At 41.1% G+C, this 18912-nt stretch overlaps 1 protein-coding gene across 3 annotated transcripts in view; it reads right to left on the reverse strand.

Annotated features, from left to right (window-relative positions):
• The window catches only part of trmt44 (tRNA methyltransferase 44 homolog), a 163665-nt gene extending 157972 nt beyond the window's left edge, over window positions 1-5693 (reverse strand). For 2 of the 3 annotated variants that reach the window (XM_059515601.1, XM_059515592.1), the window contains exons 1-2: window positions 5251-5693; window positions 5048-5162 (exon numbers count right to left, since the gene is read on the reverse strand). In XM_059515601.1, the coding sequence (XP_059371584.1) occupies window positions 5048-5162; window positions 5251-5587 (452 nt within the window). In that variant the 5' untranslated portion in view covers window positions 5588-5693. Of the gene's footprint in view, window positions 1-5047; window positions 5163-5250 lie in introns of those variants that run through there. The other variant, XM_059515610.1, reaches the window with a different exon arrangement.
• Between the last annotated feature and the right edge of the window lie 13219 nt (window positions 5694-18912).

Below are 18912 nucleotides of genomic sequence, written 5' to 3' on the forward strand. Positions count from 1 at the left end.
TAAATTGTTTGACTTAAATGAAAGCTACTAACGATTTTCACCATTGACTGATTTTGCAGAACATTTAGACTGATAACTTCGGTGCACAGATTAGGGGTGTGCACGGATAGTCGAACATTGGAATATTCAGTCTGCTGTAATTATTCAATAAATAAAAATGCTAATCGATGATCACTGGCAGACAATTGAGATGTTGTTACCTGTCCTCTAGTCTCTCAAAACGGCAAGTGAAGCACTGGGTGGCAAAAACTACGTGTCTGTCTCCATGGTGTATCCACTTGTGCAAAGCCTTCTATGCAGGTTTGTCTAGTTCTAACAAATGAATTAATATAAGTTAATTATTTGTTCAAATTCCTTTGATGTTGATTACTGATTTTTTTTTTCTAAACTTTTCTTTTTTTCTATTTTTTTTTTTTATACAAGCAAATAAATTCAAACTAATAAAATTTTGCTACATTAATTTGATAAGTGACTTCAGTCAGGATTTATTTAAAAGATCACTTACAAAATAAATTATATACTGAAGACCGCAGTTCTTATTCATTCATTAATTAATTTTTGTCTACAGACATCTTCAAATATGTCATGCAGAATCACAGAAAGTGACTGAATTCAGTAGCATTGTTGCAGCATCTCTCAAGCAACAAATAAACACCGCTAACTTGGAGAATGCAGGGAAAACTCCTCTACTCTTGTCTGCCCTAGACCCTCAGCACAAACATCTCAGGTTCCTCGATGAAAATGTAGTAGTAGTAGAGTAGTAGTAAGAAAAAAACTTTCTGAACATTATCAGAGCATTTTCCTTGATGCGAGTGGCACTGATGCAGCCACCACCACCACCACCACCAACGATGAAGTCAATGCCCAATCGTCGGAAAAGGCTAAGCCAGTTCTTTGGCGATGATTACAGAGTCCAGCTGAGATGAGTGGGAACAGTTCTTGCTGGAGCCATGTATTCCACAAGATGAGGATCCCATTCAGTGGTGGAACGAAAACATGAAGCGCTTCACAAAACTTAATCACTTAGCACAGGGGTTCCCAAACTTTTTAGCCCGCGACCCAAATAAAAAATCGTCCGCTTGGAATTATAAGGTACTATCTGCATTCCGAGTAGTTCTGAGATATTGAGCTTCAAAGATTTTGCATTCCATTTGACTGTGTAGATAGAACCTTATTGTTTTTTAAACAAAAATCCCATAATGTATACAACATAAAAAAATCTATCACATAATGTAAATAAGTTGTCATAGAATAATAATATGGGAATAACTCAATTTTGACAAAAATGTCAGATAGAACCTTATAATTCCAAGGAGACTAAATGCGCTGCTGCCCCGCGACTCCGCACCTCCCCCACCAACCCCACCTCAACAACCCCTCCCGTCGCATGAAATGTACAGAAAATCGATTTTATGCCCAGTCTCAAAGCACACAAAGTTATATTTTATTGTTCTACGTGCAAAATCAGTGTTACAATTCTGCATGAGCCGCTCGATATCCACCTGTTCTCTCTCGGAAAGTAACTGTGCAGCTATGTTGGGTTGAACTCATTAATTATTCTGCCATCAGGAACCAGTCGAGTAGGTCTGAGCGGCTCACACACACACACGCTCATGCTAATCCGTTATTTAGATGTGTCACTTTATGGTTTCCATGGTGACGCATCATTGCTTGTCACGTGACATACTGCAGCATAAACTGAGCTGAATGAGAGATGATCTGGTTTTATGTCATTTTTCCTTCTTTTTCAAAATATTCACAAATTTGTTAGATATGGCATGAAATATCTGGTATTCTGATTGTCAAATATATGCAAGTGGAAGTATTTTGTTTTTTTAAACACCTTTATAACGATTGCGTTTGTTGAGTTATGCGATGGGCGCCGCCATCTTAGTTTGTGCCTCAGCCGCAGTTCAGAGAATCGGATCTGTTGGATTTACAACACGTGAAATCATCCACTTCTCCCGAAATACATAAAAGTAAGTGGCTGGTGAACTGGGAGAATAATAGAGTAAACTTACTTAGACAATGAGTATCTGATATGAATAAAACGTATCTAATTATAATGGAAAGGATTATTATTGCCTCTTCCTTTGACATCAGTGTGTATTTTACAAACTCTAAATGTATTGTTTTTTTAGTACTTATGTCTGAAACATAAAATAAATATTATATGGTTGAAAACACTGAAAAGTTGTGATGACAGCTCTGAGCGCGCCTGTCTCTGGCTCAGCGCCAGCCAACGCTCGAGAGCACATTTGAATTTCACGTCATGCACTGGCCGGTGTGATCGTACACTCCAGGGACCAGCCTAGACTGATCACACCGGTGTGATCGTACACTCCAGGGACCAGCCTAGACTGATCACACCGGTGTGATCATACGTGCGAAAGGGTTGAATTAATTGCAACAAAAATATAGAGCGCCTACACTTTTTTTTTTATAGAAATCATCTCGCGAGCCCTGGGCCGGGGAGTCGCGACCCCCACTTTGGGAACCACTGGCTTAGCACAGGGGTTCTCAAACTTTTTAGCCCGTGACAACCCCCCCCATCGCATGAAATATACTGCAAATCGATTTTATGCCCATTCTCAAAGCACACAAAGCTATATTTTATTGTTCTACGTGCAAAATAAACACATTTAACTTTAGCAAACAGCGGGACACATTGTGTAGCTGCGCGTGATGTACGTACGTAACTTGACGCTGACGCTGACATTCTGGCTGAAAATGTTTGAAAATTTTTATTTTACAAACTCTAAATGTATTGTTTTTGTTTTTAGTACTTATATGTCTGAAACTTATAATAAACATTATGTTGTTGAAAACACTGAAAAGTTGTGATGACAGCTCTGAGCGTGCTTGTCTCTAGCTCAGCGCTAGCCAACGCGCGAAAGCACTTTTGAATTTCACGTCATGCACTGACCAGTGTTATCGTACACTCCAGGGACCAGCCTAGACTAATCACACCGGTGTGATCGTACGTGTGAAAGGGTTAAATTAATTGCAACAAAAATATATAGGGCCTATTTTTATATATTTTTTAATAGAAATCATCCTGCGCCGGGGTCCCTTTGGGAACCACTGGCTTAGCATACCGTTATTTGTGTGTCCTGGCAACGTCTGTGCCGTCAGAGCGCGTTTTCTCTGCAGCCGGTCTTATGGACTCGGTGCACAAGATGGCGTCGGAGAGCTTCAGCGATGCGAGTGTATGCATACTTACTTCCGGTCTTGAGACGCTCGCATTTACTATAGGGGAAACTTACATACGAAACTTGGCTAGATGTATATAATCAATGATTTTTTTTATTTTAACAGCAGATAGTGGTATATCAAAGACATGGGGAAACATCCTGCCTACATTTTTGCGTACTTCTGTGTGGAAATTCATCAAGATACAACACGGAGATTGCTTTATTCTTCTGTTGACTATGCGGATCTGCGTCAGCATCAGGTTAATCATTCCACAGGGATTTCTTCTTTCAAACACAAACCACTGAAATATGCAATACTTTACATTTTCGAAGAGCTGATTTTGTTCTGACTGTTACGTAAGATCAAGGTTTCTGAGTGTCAAACGAGCACAGAGATTTCTGATAAAGCATGTTTTATTAACTTTATTTGATAATTTATAACTGTAACTGTACAATTAAACGTAATATAATTATGGTAGGTTTGCATTTATTAAAAGATCGCTGTTTGCATTCATGTGTGTTTTTATCAATGTTTATTTGTTTTGTGAAAGATCTGCAGCATAAATCATTATCTGACTGACATAAATCATTATCCGAGCAGCACAGGTATATTGTTATTCTTTTGCATTCATTATCAGATAAAACATATTAAAATTAGTCATGTATTAGTTAATTGTGTAAAATAATAAAATATGTTGTGAAAATGATGAAACAAACTGATGTATGTGCACAATTGAGAAATGGATACTTATGAAGATAAATCACAGTCCACGTCTCACGAGGTAAATTTCATTAAAAAAAATCAATGTAATACAAACATTTTCGAGAAATAAGTAATTTGTATACATTTACATAATTGGTAAGATAAAAATAAATTATGTAGCCGTGTATACACACCATGAGTTCAACTTTCATTTCGTGAACAGTAGGGAATACGTGTATTAAATTCATTCACCAGACCCAAACATACACAAGTTTCAAATCCACTGGCTCAGTTAACATTAATAGTATAGTAATAATAGCAGTGTATATCTTATTGAAGTGATATTATAAATCCCGTAAACATGTAGAAGGTAATATTTGGATTTCTCCGGTTCTCAGCACTGACGTTTAGCACAACCGGAAATATCTACCCAGACTCGCAAGACCGGAAATCCAAGATGGCGGAGATATGCAACTAGCCCATTGTTAACAGACTAAGGAGCAGACTTTGTCCCGATCATGTTGACATGCTTGTGTTCCTTAACAAGAACGTGTAAAACAATAGAAAAAATAAATAAATAAAAGAGTCTGTCACAGGGTGTCATCAACACACAATGTTTCTTCCCCAGCAACATACGTTTTCTGTTTATTTATTGTTCTCTCTGAGCAACTCTGAGCACTTTTAATATTATTTATCCTGGCTGAAGCAGTTTGTTTGTTTCAGTCTATAAGAATAATCAGCCTATGTTATAAAGTTAAAGATATTAATATTAATAATGTCTGAGAATTTATTTCACATTTCTTGTTTGTATGAAGGCTAAATACAAAAAAAGGTGAATATTAATCTATCTGTATTCTTTTAATTTACATTATACAGTTTTATAGGTGGAGTTTTTATATACTTGGCAAATTATTTTTTCAGACGTTTATAGGTCCAAATATACGTTGGATGCGTTCTTGGCAGTTTTTTTTTTTTGTTGTTTTGTTTTTTGTCTTTTTTTAATGTTGTTCATATCGATATCGGAATTATATATACTTATAAACTTAAAGATAAGTTATAAAGATATAAACTTTGACCATATCATCCAGCCATAAGAGTGATGATATTCAAAGTATTCTGTTTTTTAACTTCCATCCAAGTAGACGCTTACCATTCCTCTGGCTTTAACTGCAGCTGTATTTGATATATGTTACTGCTCTTGACAGTAACCTGTTCCACGCCAGTCTCTTCAAATGGTATAAATGTCACTGCATGCCCAACATTATCTTTGAAAAAAAAAAGAGAAAAGAAATCTAAAGCCAACGAGATGACAACAAAATGACAACATATCAAAATGGTCGTGCCGTTTCTTACCTTTTATGATAACCTCTTTGTATAGACTCTCTCCTGTCTTGTTCACTTTGGGAATAATAGTTCTGACTCCAACACACCAGCGTCCTGCAGTTTCATGCTCCTTATCCACAATATCAGCGTGAAGAAACATAGAAATATCAGCAATCTTAATATTAGGCCCCAGAAGAGAAAATAAAACCTGAATTAATTCCGCAGTGTCCACATCCATGTACTCCGTCTCTGTTACGCCACACAGTCTCTTATTTACTACATGTGGCTTCTTGATCCAGACGTCGGCAGCGGACCACATACTATCGCTGCGCATGTCTGTCATGTTTATTTCAGAAAGCTGCGACATGCTTTCGACCTCAGAAAAACATATATCTAAAAAAAAACAGTAGAAGATTATTTCTAGAGTACCGAAAACTACAAGCTACTAACACAACCACAGCTCGTCCTCGTCTTCTTCTCTGGATAACTGGCAGGTGGCAAATGTACTCTGACACCCCTTGTGTTGGAGTGTGACGTGATTTCATTGCTTTCAGAAGGGTGTTCGCGAGCGCCCCCCGCACTTCTGCGAGTCCGCACCGGTGCGAGCTATATAAAGGTAAATCAGTATCAAAACTCGAGAGGTTGAAGATGTGAATGTGAGAACTTGTCATATTAATATTTGTATTTGTAAGTTGAAATTTACACTCACAGCTCTGATGTGAAAAGTTGTGGAAGTGTACATAAAACTGTAAGCGTAAATTAAATTTGCATGCGCAAGATAAGCTTTGTGAAGGTGTAAATCGCGTTTAAGCGTAAGAAAAAAAATATTTGCAGCATTTTACTGTCACTCATAAGTGTAATTCAAGTATTGTGAAACTGCATGCTAAAGTAAAATAAATCTTTTACTGTCTATGGATCTGCATGCATCTGACATCCATTTTTCTGCGCTTACACTTTTGGCACGTTGTTTTGGCTAAAATACGGTCAAAAGTACTGCAAGCACGTGAACAGTGTTTTGCAAACATGAGCAGTGATTTGCAAGTGATAACAACTCTTTAAAGAACTGCAAAACAGATCAACTGCATAGAACCAGTCTGTGTGTATGAAAAAACTTACTGTTGCAAATGTCTAAATGACATGCTGTGCATGTGGGGCAAAAAGTTCCCGAAATAAACCGATATGTACACTGTAAAAAATGACCGTGAAATTGACAGAAAAACTATGTAAAATCCCTACAGAAAAGTATTGTAAACCCAAAAACATTTTTTTGTTTGTTTAATTCACAGTGAAATTTTGTAAACTATTAAACATAATATTTTGTTATATTTACAATTAACAATATGTGATAATAATCAGAATTATTTGTTAAAATTACAAATTAATGGTATCAAAAACAAAGAAATACTGTAATACTCATAACAAAACAATTTTGTTAATTTGACATGCAAATATTGTAAAAACTAAAGTTTTAGTGTGTTGTTTTTAAAAATACAAATAAAGTATGTATGCCACTTTACAAGTTTATACTGTAGGCTAATTTTAGCATGATTGATGAAATGATGCAATTTATTTTTTCACAAAAAAAATAATTGTGAACCTGAGAGGTTGCCTATCTGAACAGCTTCTCTCTCCATATTATATATAAAAATATGGCTACAATTATAATAATATTGTTTTTATAATTTAGGCTATTTGTAGCATATTGTAGCCCACTGTGTGTGTGTGTGTGTGTGTGTGTGTGTGTGTGTGTGTGTGTGTGTGTAATGTAAATTATTGCAAAGTAATACTTATGTTCAGTAATCCCTGTATGTCTTATGTTTCTTTTAGTCTTTAAATCTTAATGTAATACTTAGCCTACTGGTTTTCTACATAGGCCTATTGATAAAATAATAGTAATAATAATAATTTGAGCATTGTGTCATTATCACAGGCTAAACAACCGAACGGTGCCTTCACTAACATCGATTTATGATTTATTTGTAGCATACTGTATTTATGTGTATAAGGAATTAAAATTATTGAGGTCTGTGCAAAGTAACACTTCTGTTCAGTCCCAACCATAATCATTATGCTTTATGTTTCTTTTAGTCTTTCAATTTTGATGTAATACTTAGCTTAATGGTTTTCTATTTATTTTTATAAAAATAAAATAAAATAATGAGCATTGTATCATCACAGGCTAAACAACCTAACAGTGCCTCGGATTGTCTTTGTTCTCTCTCTCTTGTGCGCTGAGTCAGCCTAATTTTGAATTTCATAGAAGCTCGTCTCTGATTGGATAATCGGGGGAGGAGAGCTGGAGAAGAACGAGTGACGTCAATAACGAGCGAGCCAGAGCTGCATTTATTAGACAAAAAAACAGACGAAGCAGAAATCGAGGCGGCGGATTGGAGGTGGCAGGCCGACGAGCAGAGGAAAAACAGCACATTCGGAGAGCTAATCGAGGCTCGCTTTCTGAGAGCGGCGGTATATGGAGACTGCGGTCATGGATACGCACGAGGCTGGGCTCAGAAATGGGTGGGACTTGGCGGTTGGCATAAACTGGTTTGTGACTGGATTAGAATGGCGAATCAGGAAGTAGAGGAAGATGGGGAAATGGAGTATGGCGACTGGACACCAGACGCAAACAGGAGAAGACAAGGAACAGAAGTGAACAGGAGAGGAGATGTAGGGTGGCTGTGAAAGAGGATTTTAAAGTTATCCTCAAATTTAGAAAGGAAGACGAGTCTGTTGGTTTAAGTCCGATATAGATGGTGGGGCGAGGGGAGATTTAGTGTTTTCAAACTATCTGTGGCAAGGGATAACCCAGTTTTTTATATGTAACCGCTACGCTTTTCAACAAAGCAAATAAAAATTGTTGCCACTCACACACTTTGTTCATTAATATAATATCCGTAATGTTCTCCAGGTTATTTTCCCGGCGAACAGAGCAAATTTAAGATAAGAACTATTTTACCTAATTTTGCTACATATTCAGTTTGACACAAAATGATAATGTAGAGGTTACGTCAGAGGCGTAGATTACGCGGGGGACGTGTCCCCCCCCCCACTTTTAATATCACGGAAATTCGTCCCCCGCACTTTTTCGGTCAAGTGTGTTCGCATAGAGGTTTTCAGGAGCTGGTGTGAATAAATATAGACTTAGACTCAAAGAGACAGGATTGTCTGCGCATGATCTGATATTTTATTCGGACCCAGAAGACGAGATGAACAACACGGAGCGCTAAACTCTCCTGCAGTGCGTGTTTCATTCATGCTAGAAGCCGGAGGGCGCTCTCGTGCAGAAAATCATACCAGGAAACTCCTAATATGGACAAAAGTGTCCAGCTATGCTTTATGAAAACAGTTGCTTCACAGAAAAACAGACACTTTTGGAAACACTGACACATTAAACATAGGATTGCGACAATATGGTTTTTCAAGTCATCTCCAGCAGGTGATAAATAAAGTATATGAACAATGCAGTGCTATTACAGTATAGAAACTATTCTGCCTTATTATGTGATTTAAAAAAAAAGTGTTTGTAGTGTATATATGTTACCGTTTACGCTGCCGGAAGGAACACGGAGCCGAGGATACACGAAATAAGGCTTTTATTAAATCCAACACATGGAGCACAGAGGTAGACACACGTAAGTTGATAGTGAGTAGACCCGACAACACTGAACTCAAAGGACACGGTTTAAATACATGGGATAATGGGGAAACACAGGTGGATGGAATCACTAAATCAACAGGGACATGGAACACATGGGGAATAGAATAAACACACCTGGGAACTAATCAAACCAAACACGGAAGACAGAAACTGGGTCACAGGGGCAAAAACACACTAAAAAAGTCCAGGTATGTAACATTACTCCCCCCTCCCGGTAGGTGCGTCCTCGCACCATAGAAACAACAGAGGGAGGCGTGGGTGGGAACTTGGGAGGAGGTCCCGGTGGAGGACAGCCTCCCAGGAGGGGGCCAGCAGACAGGGACCACGGAAGGAGGAGCCAAGGAGGAGACGACGGAGGGAGGGGCCAGGGAGGAGACAGGAGGGATCTGGAGCAGGAGGCACCCAGCAGGGCCCAGGCCACAGCCATAATGGCCCAAGGTGGGGCCGACGGTGGAAGGAGCCATGGAGGAGGAATGGTCGCCGACTCCAGGGACTCGACCCACGGCAACGGAGCAAGTGGAGGAGGAGCCCGAGGCGGAGACGGAGAGCCGAAGAGCCAGGGTGACGGGGAGGAGCCGGAGGTCCTAGGCGGAACAGATGGCTCTGGTGACTGACGTGGCGCTGTGGATCCGGAAGGTCGCGGTGAGGCCAGAGTGACAGAGGACTGAGGTGTTGCCGAGGAGATGAAGGAGCCTGACGGAGCCGGAGGGACGGAGGGATGAGGCGAAGCCGGAGGAGTGGAGTCCCGAGGCATAGGATGGACGATGCCAGACCAAGGCGGAGCCGGAGGGACGAGGGAGCCAGGCAGAGCATGTGGACTGCCGGGCCACGGTGGAGAGGAAAGAGCTAGGAGCCATGGTGGAGCCGACGGGTCAACGGGCCGAGGCGGAGTCCAGGCCTCAGAGGCTGGAGGCGGAGGTGAGGGAGACGCCGACCAAGGCGGCGCTGGAGGATGGCAGTCCCGCTGAGCTCGCACCACAATGATGGTAGGCTGAGGGCGAGCAGAGGGGCTGCCAGACGACAGCGGAGGAGGAGGCAGGAGTGGGTGGGAATTTCGGAGGAGCAGGCACTGGAGCGAACTCTGGGGCTGGAGCCCATCCTGGGCTTAACTGGGATTCAGGAGCCCGTCCTGGGCTTAACTGGGGTTCAGGAGCCCGTCCTGGGCTTAACTGGGGACCAGGAGCCCGTCCTGGGCTTAACTGGGGATCAGGAGCCCGTCCTGGGCTTAACTGGGGATCAGGAGCCCGTCCTGGGCTTAACTGGGGATCAGGAGCCCGTCCTGGGCTTAACTGGGGATCAGGAGCCCGTCCTGGGCTTAACTGGGGTTCAGGAGCCCGTCCTGGGCTTAACTGGGGTTCAGGAGCCCGTCCTGGGCTTAACTGGGGATCAGGAGCCCGTCCTGGGCTTAACTGGGGATCCGGAGCCCTTCCTGGGCTTAACTGGGGATCCGGAGCCCGTCCTGGGCTTAACTGGGGACCAGGAGCCCGTCCTGGGCTTAACTGGGGATCAGGAGCCCGTCCTGGGCTTAACTGGGGATCACAGTCTGTACGATCCTCCACCTCATTTTGACCCAATTGGCGCTCCACATTTTGCTCCCTCGTGGTGGGCAGTGTCGCCGGCTCTCGCACCTGGTCTGACGGGTTGCTCTCTGGCTCTCCGTCATCGGTGGGCTCGGGCTTATGCCCCGTACCGTGGGGAGATTGTAGGCTGGGCTCTGGGTCCAGAGTGGACCTGGCGAGATCCTCCATTGGGCAGACAGTGAGAGGTGACCCATTTCTCACCAGATTCCACTCTATAAATGGGCGAAATCCTCCCGAGGACCATCTTTGGGCGACAACGCTCTGCACTTGGAGTTCAGGCTGGCGTGATAAAAGGAGCAGAGCGCGTGGTCCGGGTAGCTGGTGGCATTAGCTAGCAAGAGAAACCGTCTGGTATGGTCCTCGAGAGAAAGTCCCTCCTGCAGGAGAAGGAGGAATTCGGGGCTATAGAGGGGATCCATCGACATTACGAAAAGAAAAGACTGGAAAAAACAGATAACAAAACAAAGGGGAAAACACGCAGTTTTAAACTCTTTTTAGGTCGGGTCTTCTGTTACCGTATACGCTGCCGGAAGGAACACGGAGCCGAGGATACACGAAATAAGGCTTTTATTAAATCCAACACATGGCGCACAGAGGTAGACACACGTAAGTTGATAGTGAGTAGACCCGACAACACTGAACTCAAAGGACACGGTTTAAATACATGGGATAATGGGGAAACACATGTGGATGGAATCACTAAATCAACAGGGACATGGAACACATGGGGAATAGAATAAACACACCTGGGAACTAATCAAACCAAACACGGAAGGCAGAAACTGGGTCACAGGGGCAAAAACACACTAAAAAGTCCAGGGGTGCTTCTCAATTCTTATTTGTGCATCCTCGTTTCCTTTCCTCGCTTCCTTTCCTCATGTCTTAGCTCCACCTCTTCAGGATGTGAGGGAAGGATGCAAGGAAAAGACGTGAGGATGGAGGACTTGAATCAAGAGAAATGATTTATCCTCACTCCCTTCAGCGTTACTTCAGAGTGTCATCAGCTGTGATTAAAGGGATCTGCCCTTATGTTGTTAAAGTTTGTTAATTAAGACATTCATAATAAATATTAATAAAGCAAGATGCCCTGTTTGAAATATATGACATGCATGGTTTATTTGAAGTGAAAAGGTAAAATATAAATAAAAATAATTACAAAAGATGTGAAGGGGAGGAGAATTTATACGTACGTCACGTTAAGTCGATAAAAGACTTCCGCATAGGATACACCTGTGTATCCTCGCTCATCGCTCCTCATGAAGCCTCCTCCCTCCTCGATCCTTGCGTCCTTGCGGTGCAATTAGAGAATTGAGATGTCCTTCAAGATGGCTGAGCTCGATCGGTTTACGGGTCATAGGATGGAGGACGGAGGAGCGAGGAGACGAGGAGGGATATTGAGAAGCACCCCAGGTATGTAACAATATAAACAAATCATTATTTTTTTTTATTGTCCAGCAGTTATAGATCTCTAAGCCAATTAAAAGCCTGAAGTTAGAGAAAAATATAAGTTGCCTATACACTACCAATCAAAAGTTTTTGAACAGTAAGCTTGTTAATGTTTTTTAAAGAAGTCTCTTCTGTTCACCAAGCCTGCATTTATTTGATCCAAAGTACAGCAAAACAATAACTGATTTCTATTTGAATGTTTCAAAATGTAATTTATTGAGATTTCAAAGCTGAATTTTTAGCATCATTACTCCATTCACATGGTCCTCCAGCAATAATTATGATATTCTGATTTGCTGCTCAAAAAAAACAAAAACAAAGAACAACAAAAAAAAAACATCGGAGTAGATTTGTTTTCAGGTTTCTTTGATGACTAGAAGGGTCACGAGAACAGCATTTATATGAAATAGAAATCTTTTGTAAAATGATGTCTTTATCATTACTTTTGATCAATTTAAAGAATCCTTGCTAAATAAAAGTATTAATTTCCATAATATTTTTTCCAATTTTTTTTTCTTTTAAATGGTATAGGGTATAATGTTGTGAAAGCTTTTTGTTTCACATAAATGCTGATCTTTGGATCCTTCTATTCATCAAAGAATACTGAAAAAATTTACTCATATGTTTTAAATAATGATAATCATCACATCAGCATATTAGAATGATTTCTGAAGGATGAGACACTGAAGACTGGAGTAATAATGCTGAAAATTCAGATTTGATCACAGGAATAAATTACATTTTAAAATATATTCAAATAGAAAACAGTTATTTTAAATAGTAAAAATATTTCACAATATTACTGCTTTTGCTGTATTCTGGATCAAATAAATGCAGGCTTGGTGAGCAGAAGAGACTTCTTTCAAAACATTAAAAATCTTACTGTTCTAAAACTGTTGACTGGTAGGCTATATAGATTAAAGAAATTTTATATTGTAATGTTTTATATTATATTGTAATGGTTTATATATATATATATATATATACAGTCGTGGCCAAAAGTTTTGAGAATTACATAAATATTAGTTTTCAGAAAGTTTGCTGCTAAACTGCTTTTAGATCTTTGTTTCAGTTATTTCTGTGATGTACTGAAATATAATTACAAGCACTTCATATGTTTCAAAGGCTTTTATCGACAATTACATGACATTTATGCAAAGAGTCAGTATTTGCAGTGTTGGCCCTTCTTTTTCAGGACCTCTGCAATTCGACTGGGCATGCTCTCAATCAACTTCTGGGCCAAATCCTGACTGATAGCAACCAATTCTTTCATAATCACTTCTTGGAGTATGTCAGAATTAGTGGGTTTTTGTTTGTCCACCCGCCTCTTGAGGATTGACCACAAGCTCTCAATGGGATTAAGATCTGGGAAGTTTCCAGGCCATGGACCCAAAATTTCAACATTCTGGTCCCCGAGCCACTTAGTTATTACTTTTGCCTTATGGCACGGTGCTCCATCGTGCTGGAAAATGCATTGTTCTTTACCAAACTGTTGTTGGATTGTTGGAAGAAGTTGCTTTTGGAGGGTGTTTTGGTACCATTCTTTACTCATGGCTGTGTTTTTGGGCAGAATTGTGAGTGAGCCCACTCCCTTGGATGAGAAGCAACCCCACACATGAATGGTGTCAGGATGCTTTACTGTTGGCATGACACAGGACTGATGGTATCGCTCACCTTTTCTTCTCCGGACAAGCCTTTTTCCAGATGCCCCAAACAATCGGAAAGGGGCTTCATCGGAGAATATGACTTTGCCCCAGTCCTCAGCAGTCCATTCACTATACTTCCTGCAGAAGATCAATCTGTCCCTGATGTTTTTTTTGGAGAGAAGTGGCTTCTTTGCTGCCCTTCTTGACACCAGGCCATCTTCCAAAAGTCTTCGCCTCACTGTGCGTGCAGAAGCGCTCACACTTGCCTGCTGCCATTCCTGAGCAAGCTCTGCACTGGTGGCACTCCGATCCCGCAGCTGAATCCTCTTTAGGAGACAATCCTGGTGCTTGCTGGACTTTCTTGGACGCCCTGAAGCCTTCTTTACAAAAATTGAACCTAGGGATGCACCGAAATGAAAATTCTTGGCCGAAACCGAAAACCGAAAAAGAGAAAACCAAGGCCGAAAACTGAAACCAAAACACAGAAAGAAATTATGCCAATTATTAGTACCATTGCATTTATTGCTATGACCGTGTACTAACTTTACTAAAATGAAGACATTGCAATTGCATAAATTAATATTAAAGTTTCAAAGATAATTACAATTACATAAATTATAAAAAACATAAAAATACATAATTACAAATTATGCAAATATTTATTAAGCACATTGAAACAATGCACAGTATAAAATAAAATTCAAACTAAAAATGTATCCCACTCATATAATATGAAATGAATATTAAATAATAATGTACAGGCCTACTGGCCTGCAGAAAGGTTTTAAAATGAACTGTTCTCTCATAAAAACAAAGCGCATTTAGGTGAAGTGCATTTGAAATTGTTCTCTGTAGGACTAGAAAGTGCATTACTTCTCCAGTATAGGCAAGAGGGTTATCACTTCTGGGGATGGGGACTTCAGACAGATCACAATCTAGCTGTTGATCAGTTGAGCTTGTCATCTGCCTGACATTTGAGAAATATTTGAGAGAGTGTATTTAAATAGGGCCAGGGCATAAATAAATATTTTTATCAAATAAAAGCAGAAATCTAGCAGAAAATCTAGCAGAAATATGGCTACAATCTGATATTATGTATCTATATGTATATATATATATGTGTGTGTCTGTGTGTGTGTGTGTCTGTGTATATATATATACAACCCGAATTCCGGAAAAGTTGGGACGTTTTTTAAATTTTAATAAAATGAAAACTAAAAGACTTTCAAATCACATGAGCCAATATTTTATTCACAATAGAACATAGATAACATAGCAAATGTTTAAACTGAGAAAGTTTACACTTTTATGCACAAAATGAGCTCATTTCAATTTGGATTTCTGCTACAGGTCTCAAAATAGTTGGGACGGGGCATGTTTACCATGGTTTTCTTTTCAAAACAGTTTGAAGACGTCTGGGCATTGAGGCTATGAGTTGCTGGAGTTTTGCTGTTGGAATTTGGTCCCATTCTTGCCTTATATAGATTTCCAGCTGCTGAAGAGTTCGTGGTCGTCTTTGACGTATTTTTCGTTTAATGATGCGCCAAATGTTCTCTATAGGTGAAAGATCTGGACTGCAGGCAGGCCAGGTTAGCACCCGGACTCTTCTACGACGAAGCCATGCTGTTGTTATAGCTGCAGTATGTGGTTTTGCATTGTCCTGCTGAAATAAACAAGGCCTTCCCTGAAATAGACGTTGTTTGGAGGGAAGCATATGTTGCTCTAAAACCTTTATATACCTTTCAGCATTCACAGAGCCTTCCAAAACATGCAAGCTGCCCATACCGTATGCACTTATGCACCCCCATACCATCAGAGATGCTGGCTTTTGAACTGAACGCTGATAACATGCTGGAAGGTCTCCCTCCTCTTTAGCCCGGAGGACACGGCGTCCGTGATTTCCAACAAGAATGTCAAATTTGGACTCATCTGACCATAAAACACTATTCCACTTTGAAATAGTCCATTTTAAATGAGCCTTGGCCCACAGGACACGACGGCGCTTCTGGACCATGTTCAAATATGGCTTCCTTTTTGCATGATAGAGCTTTAGTTGGCATCTGCTGATGGCACGGCGGATTGTGTTTACCGACAGTGGTTTCTGAAAGTATTCCTGGACCCATTTAGTAATGTCATTGACACAATCATGCCGATGAGTGATGCAGTGTCGTCTGAGAGCCCGAAGACCACGGGCATCCAATAAAGGTCTCCGGCCTTGTCCCTTACGCACAGAGATTTCTCCAGTTTCTCTGAATCTTTTGATGATGTTATGCACTGTAGATGATGAGATTTGCAAAGCCTTTGCAATTTGACGTTGAGGAACATTGTTTTTAAAGTTTTCCACAATTTTTTTACGCAGTCTTTCACAGATTGGAGAGCCTCTGCCCATCTTTACTTCTGAGAGACTCTGCTTCTCTAAGACAAAGCTTTTATAGCTAATCATGTTACAGACCTTATATCAATTAACTTAATTAATCACTAGATGTTCTCCCAGCTGAATCTTTTCAAAACTGCTTGCTTTTTTAGCCATTTGTTGCCCCCGTGCCAACTTTTTTGAGACCTTTAGCAGGCATTAAATTTTAAATGAGCTAATTAAGTGGATAAAAGTGTAAAATTTCTCAGTTTAAACATTTGCTACGTTATCTATGTTATATTGTGAATAAAATATTGGCTGATGTGATTTGAAATTCCTTTAGTTTTCATTTTATTAAAATTTAAAAAACGTCCCAACTTTTCCGGAATTCGGGTTGTATATATATATATATATATATATATATATATATAAAAAATGTCACATATATATAGTAGCATAAGAACAAAATAGCCAACGTATTATTATTATTTGAGGCACTTTCTTGCAGAATTTCACTGAACATATCAGACACCGAGGGTGCATGCCCCTCATCTGGTGCAGAGACGAGTCTTTTTTTTCTGCGCTCTGATCAGTCTCCTGCGCTTGGCGCTTCTCCGTCTCCACGCGGGTTCTCCGCATCCAGCGCGGCCTGGATCATTTCTCCTGCGTGCTGCCTTATTTCTGCATCCAAGTAATGGTCTTTATAACGTGGATCAAGCACATTCGCGATGAAGTGCAGAGGATCCGAAAAGATCACAGTGAGACGTGTGCTAACAGACTCTATAAGACTGTACTTTTCTTTGTTTTCACTTCGTGGTCCGTCTCAATCTCTTTGTTAGGAGACGCTTTAGTGCTGCGAATAAAGGAATAAGAATAGACATTTACATTTACATTTACATTTAATCATTTAGCAGACGCTTTTATCCAAAGCGACTTACAAATGAGAACAATAGAAGCAGTCAGGTCAACAAGAGAACAACAACAGTGTACAAGTGCCATGACAAGTCTCAGTTAGTCTAGTATAGAACGCAGAAAGACTCAGCTGTACAAATTGAGATTGGGAGGTCATTCCACCAGCTGGGCACAGTCCAGGAAAAGGTCCTTGAGAGTGATTTTGAACTTCTTTGGGATGGTACCACAAGGCGTCGATCACTTGCAGAGCGCAAACTTCTGGAGGGCACATAAGATTTAACCAATGAGTTTAGGTAAGTTGGTGCCGTGCCAGTGGTCGTCTTGTAGGCTAGCATCAGTACCTTGAATTTGATGCGAGCAGCTACTGGTAGCCAGTGTAACTTGATGAGGAGCAGAGTAACGTGAGCATTTTTTGGCTCATTGAAGACAACCCTCGCTGCTGCATTCTGGATCAATTGCAGAGGCTTGACAGTACATGCAGGAAGGCCCGCCAGGAGAGCATTACAAAAGTCCAGTCTGGAGAGAACAAGAGCTTGGACAAGAAGTTGGGTTGCTTGCTCTGACAGGAAGGGTCTAATCTTCCTAATGTTGTACAAGGCAAACCTGCAGGACTGGGTAGTTGTAGCAATGTGGTCTGTGAAGCTTAACTGATGATCCATCACAACTCCTAGGTTTCTAGCTGTCCTCGAAGGAGTAATGGTTGATGAGCCCAGCTGTATAGAGAAGTTGTGATGAAGCAATGGGTTAACTGGAATCACCAGGAGTTCTGTCTTCGTAAGGTTAAGCTGAAGGTGATGGTCATTCATCCAGCTAGAGATGTCACTCAGACAGGCTGAAATGCGAGCAGCTACCGTCAGGTCATCAGGTTGGAATGAGAGGTAGAGTTGGGTGTCATCAGCGTAGCAGTGATAAGAAAAGCCATGCTTCTGAATGACAGATCCTAATGATGTCATGTAGATTGAGAAGAGAAGTGGTCCAAGTACTGAGCCTTGAGGAACCCCAGTAGCAAGGTGGTGTGACTTTGAAACATCACCCCTCCAAGACACACTGAAGGATCTGTCAGAGAGGTAGGACTTAACCCACAGGAGTGCTGTTCCAGAGATGCCCATCTTTCTGAGGGTGGACAGGAGAATCTGGTGATTAACAGTGTCAAAAGCAGCAGAAAGGTCCAGTAAGATGAGTACCGAGGATTTTGAAGCTGCTCTTGCTAGTCGCAGGGCTTCAGTAACCGAGAGCAGAGCAGTCTCAGTTGAGTGGCCGCTTTTGAAGCCAGATTGGTTGCGGTCCAGGAGGTTGTTCTGTACAAGGAACATAGAAAACTGGTTGAACACCGCTCGCTCAAGTGTCTTTACAATGAATGGAAGAAGGGATACCGGTCTGTAGTTTTCAAGAAACGCTGGATTTAGAGATGGTTTCTTGAGCAGTGGGCTTACCCGAGCCTGCTTGAATGCTGAGGGAAATGTTCCAGAGTGAAGAGAGGAGTTGATAACGTGAGTAAGCGAAGGTATGACTGAAGAAGAGATCGCTTGAAGGAGGTGAGTGGGGATCGGATCAAGTGGACAAGTAGTAGGATGATTGGACAGGAGAAGTTCGGAGACGTCCATCTCTGAGAGTGGGGAGAAGGAGGAGAAAGAGTGTGCATCGGTCATTGTGAAGTTGTCCTCAGTCTGCGGTGTGGAGAATTGGCCGCTGATGGATCTCGTCTTATTTGTGAAGAAAACTGCAAAGTCGTCCGCTGTAAGAGTCGATGGAGGAGGTGGTGGCGGCGGATTAAGAAGAGAAGAGAAAGTCTTGAAGAGTGTCCGAGCGTCACAACAGCTGTTAATTTTGTTGTGGTAGTAGGATGTTTTAGCCGTGAAGACATTTGCAGAGAAGGAAGAGAGGAGAGACTGATACACACCGAGGTCTGTAGAGTTTCTTGATTTCTGCCATTTCCTCTCTGCAGCCCTGAGTTTAGAGCGATGTTCACGGAGAACCTCAGACAGCCAGGGGGCAGATGGGGCGGTGCGTGCTGGTCTAGACAACAGTGGGCAAAAGTTGTCCAAGCAAGATGTTAAAGTGGAGCAAAGAGTGTCCGTAGCGCTGTTTGTGTCCAGA

The sequence above is a fragment of the Carassius carassius genome, chromosome 2 (assembly GCF_963082965.1).
Source record: "Carassius carassius chromosome 2, fCarCar2.1, whole genome shotgun sequence".
Lineage (NCBI taxonomy): Eukaryota > Metazoa > Chordata > Actinopteri > Cypriniformes > Cyprinidae > Carassius > Carassius carassius.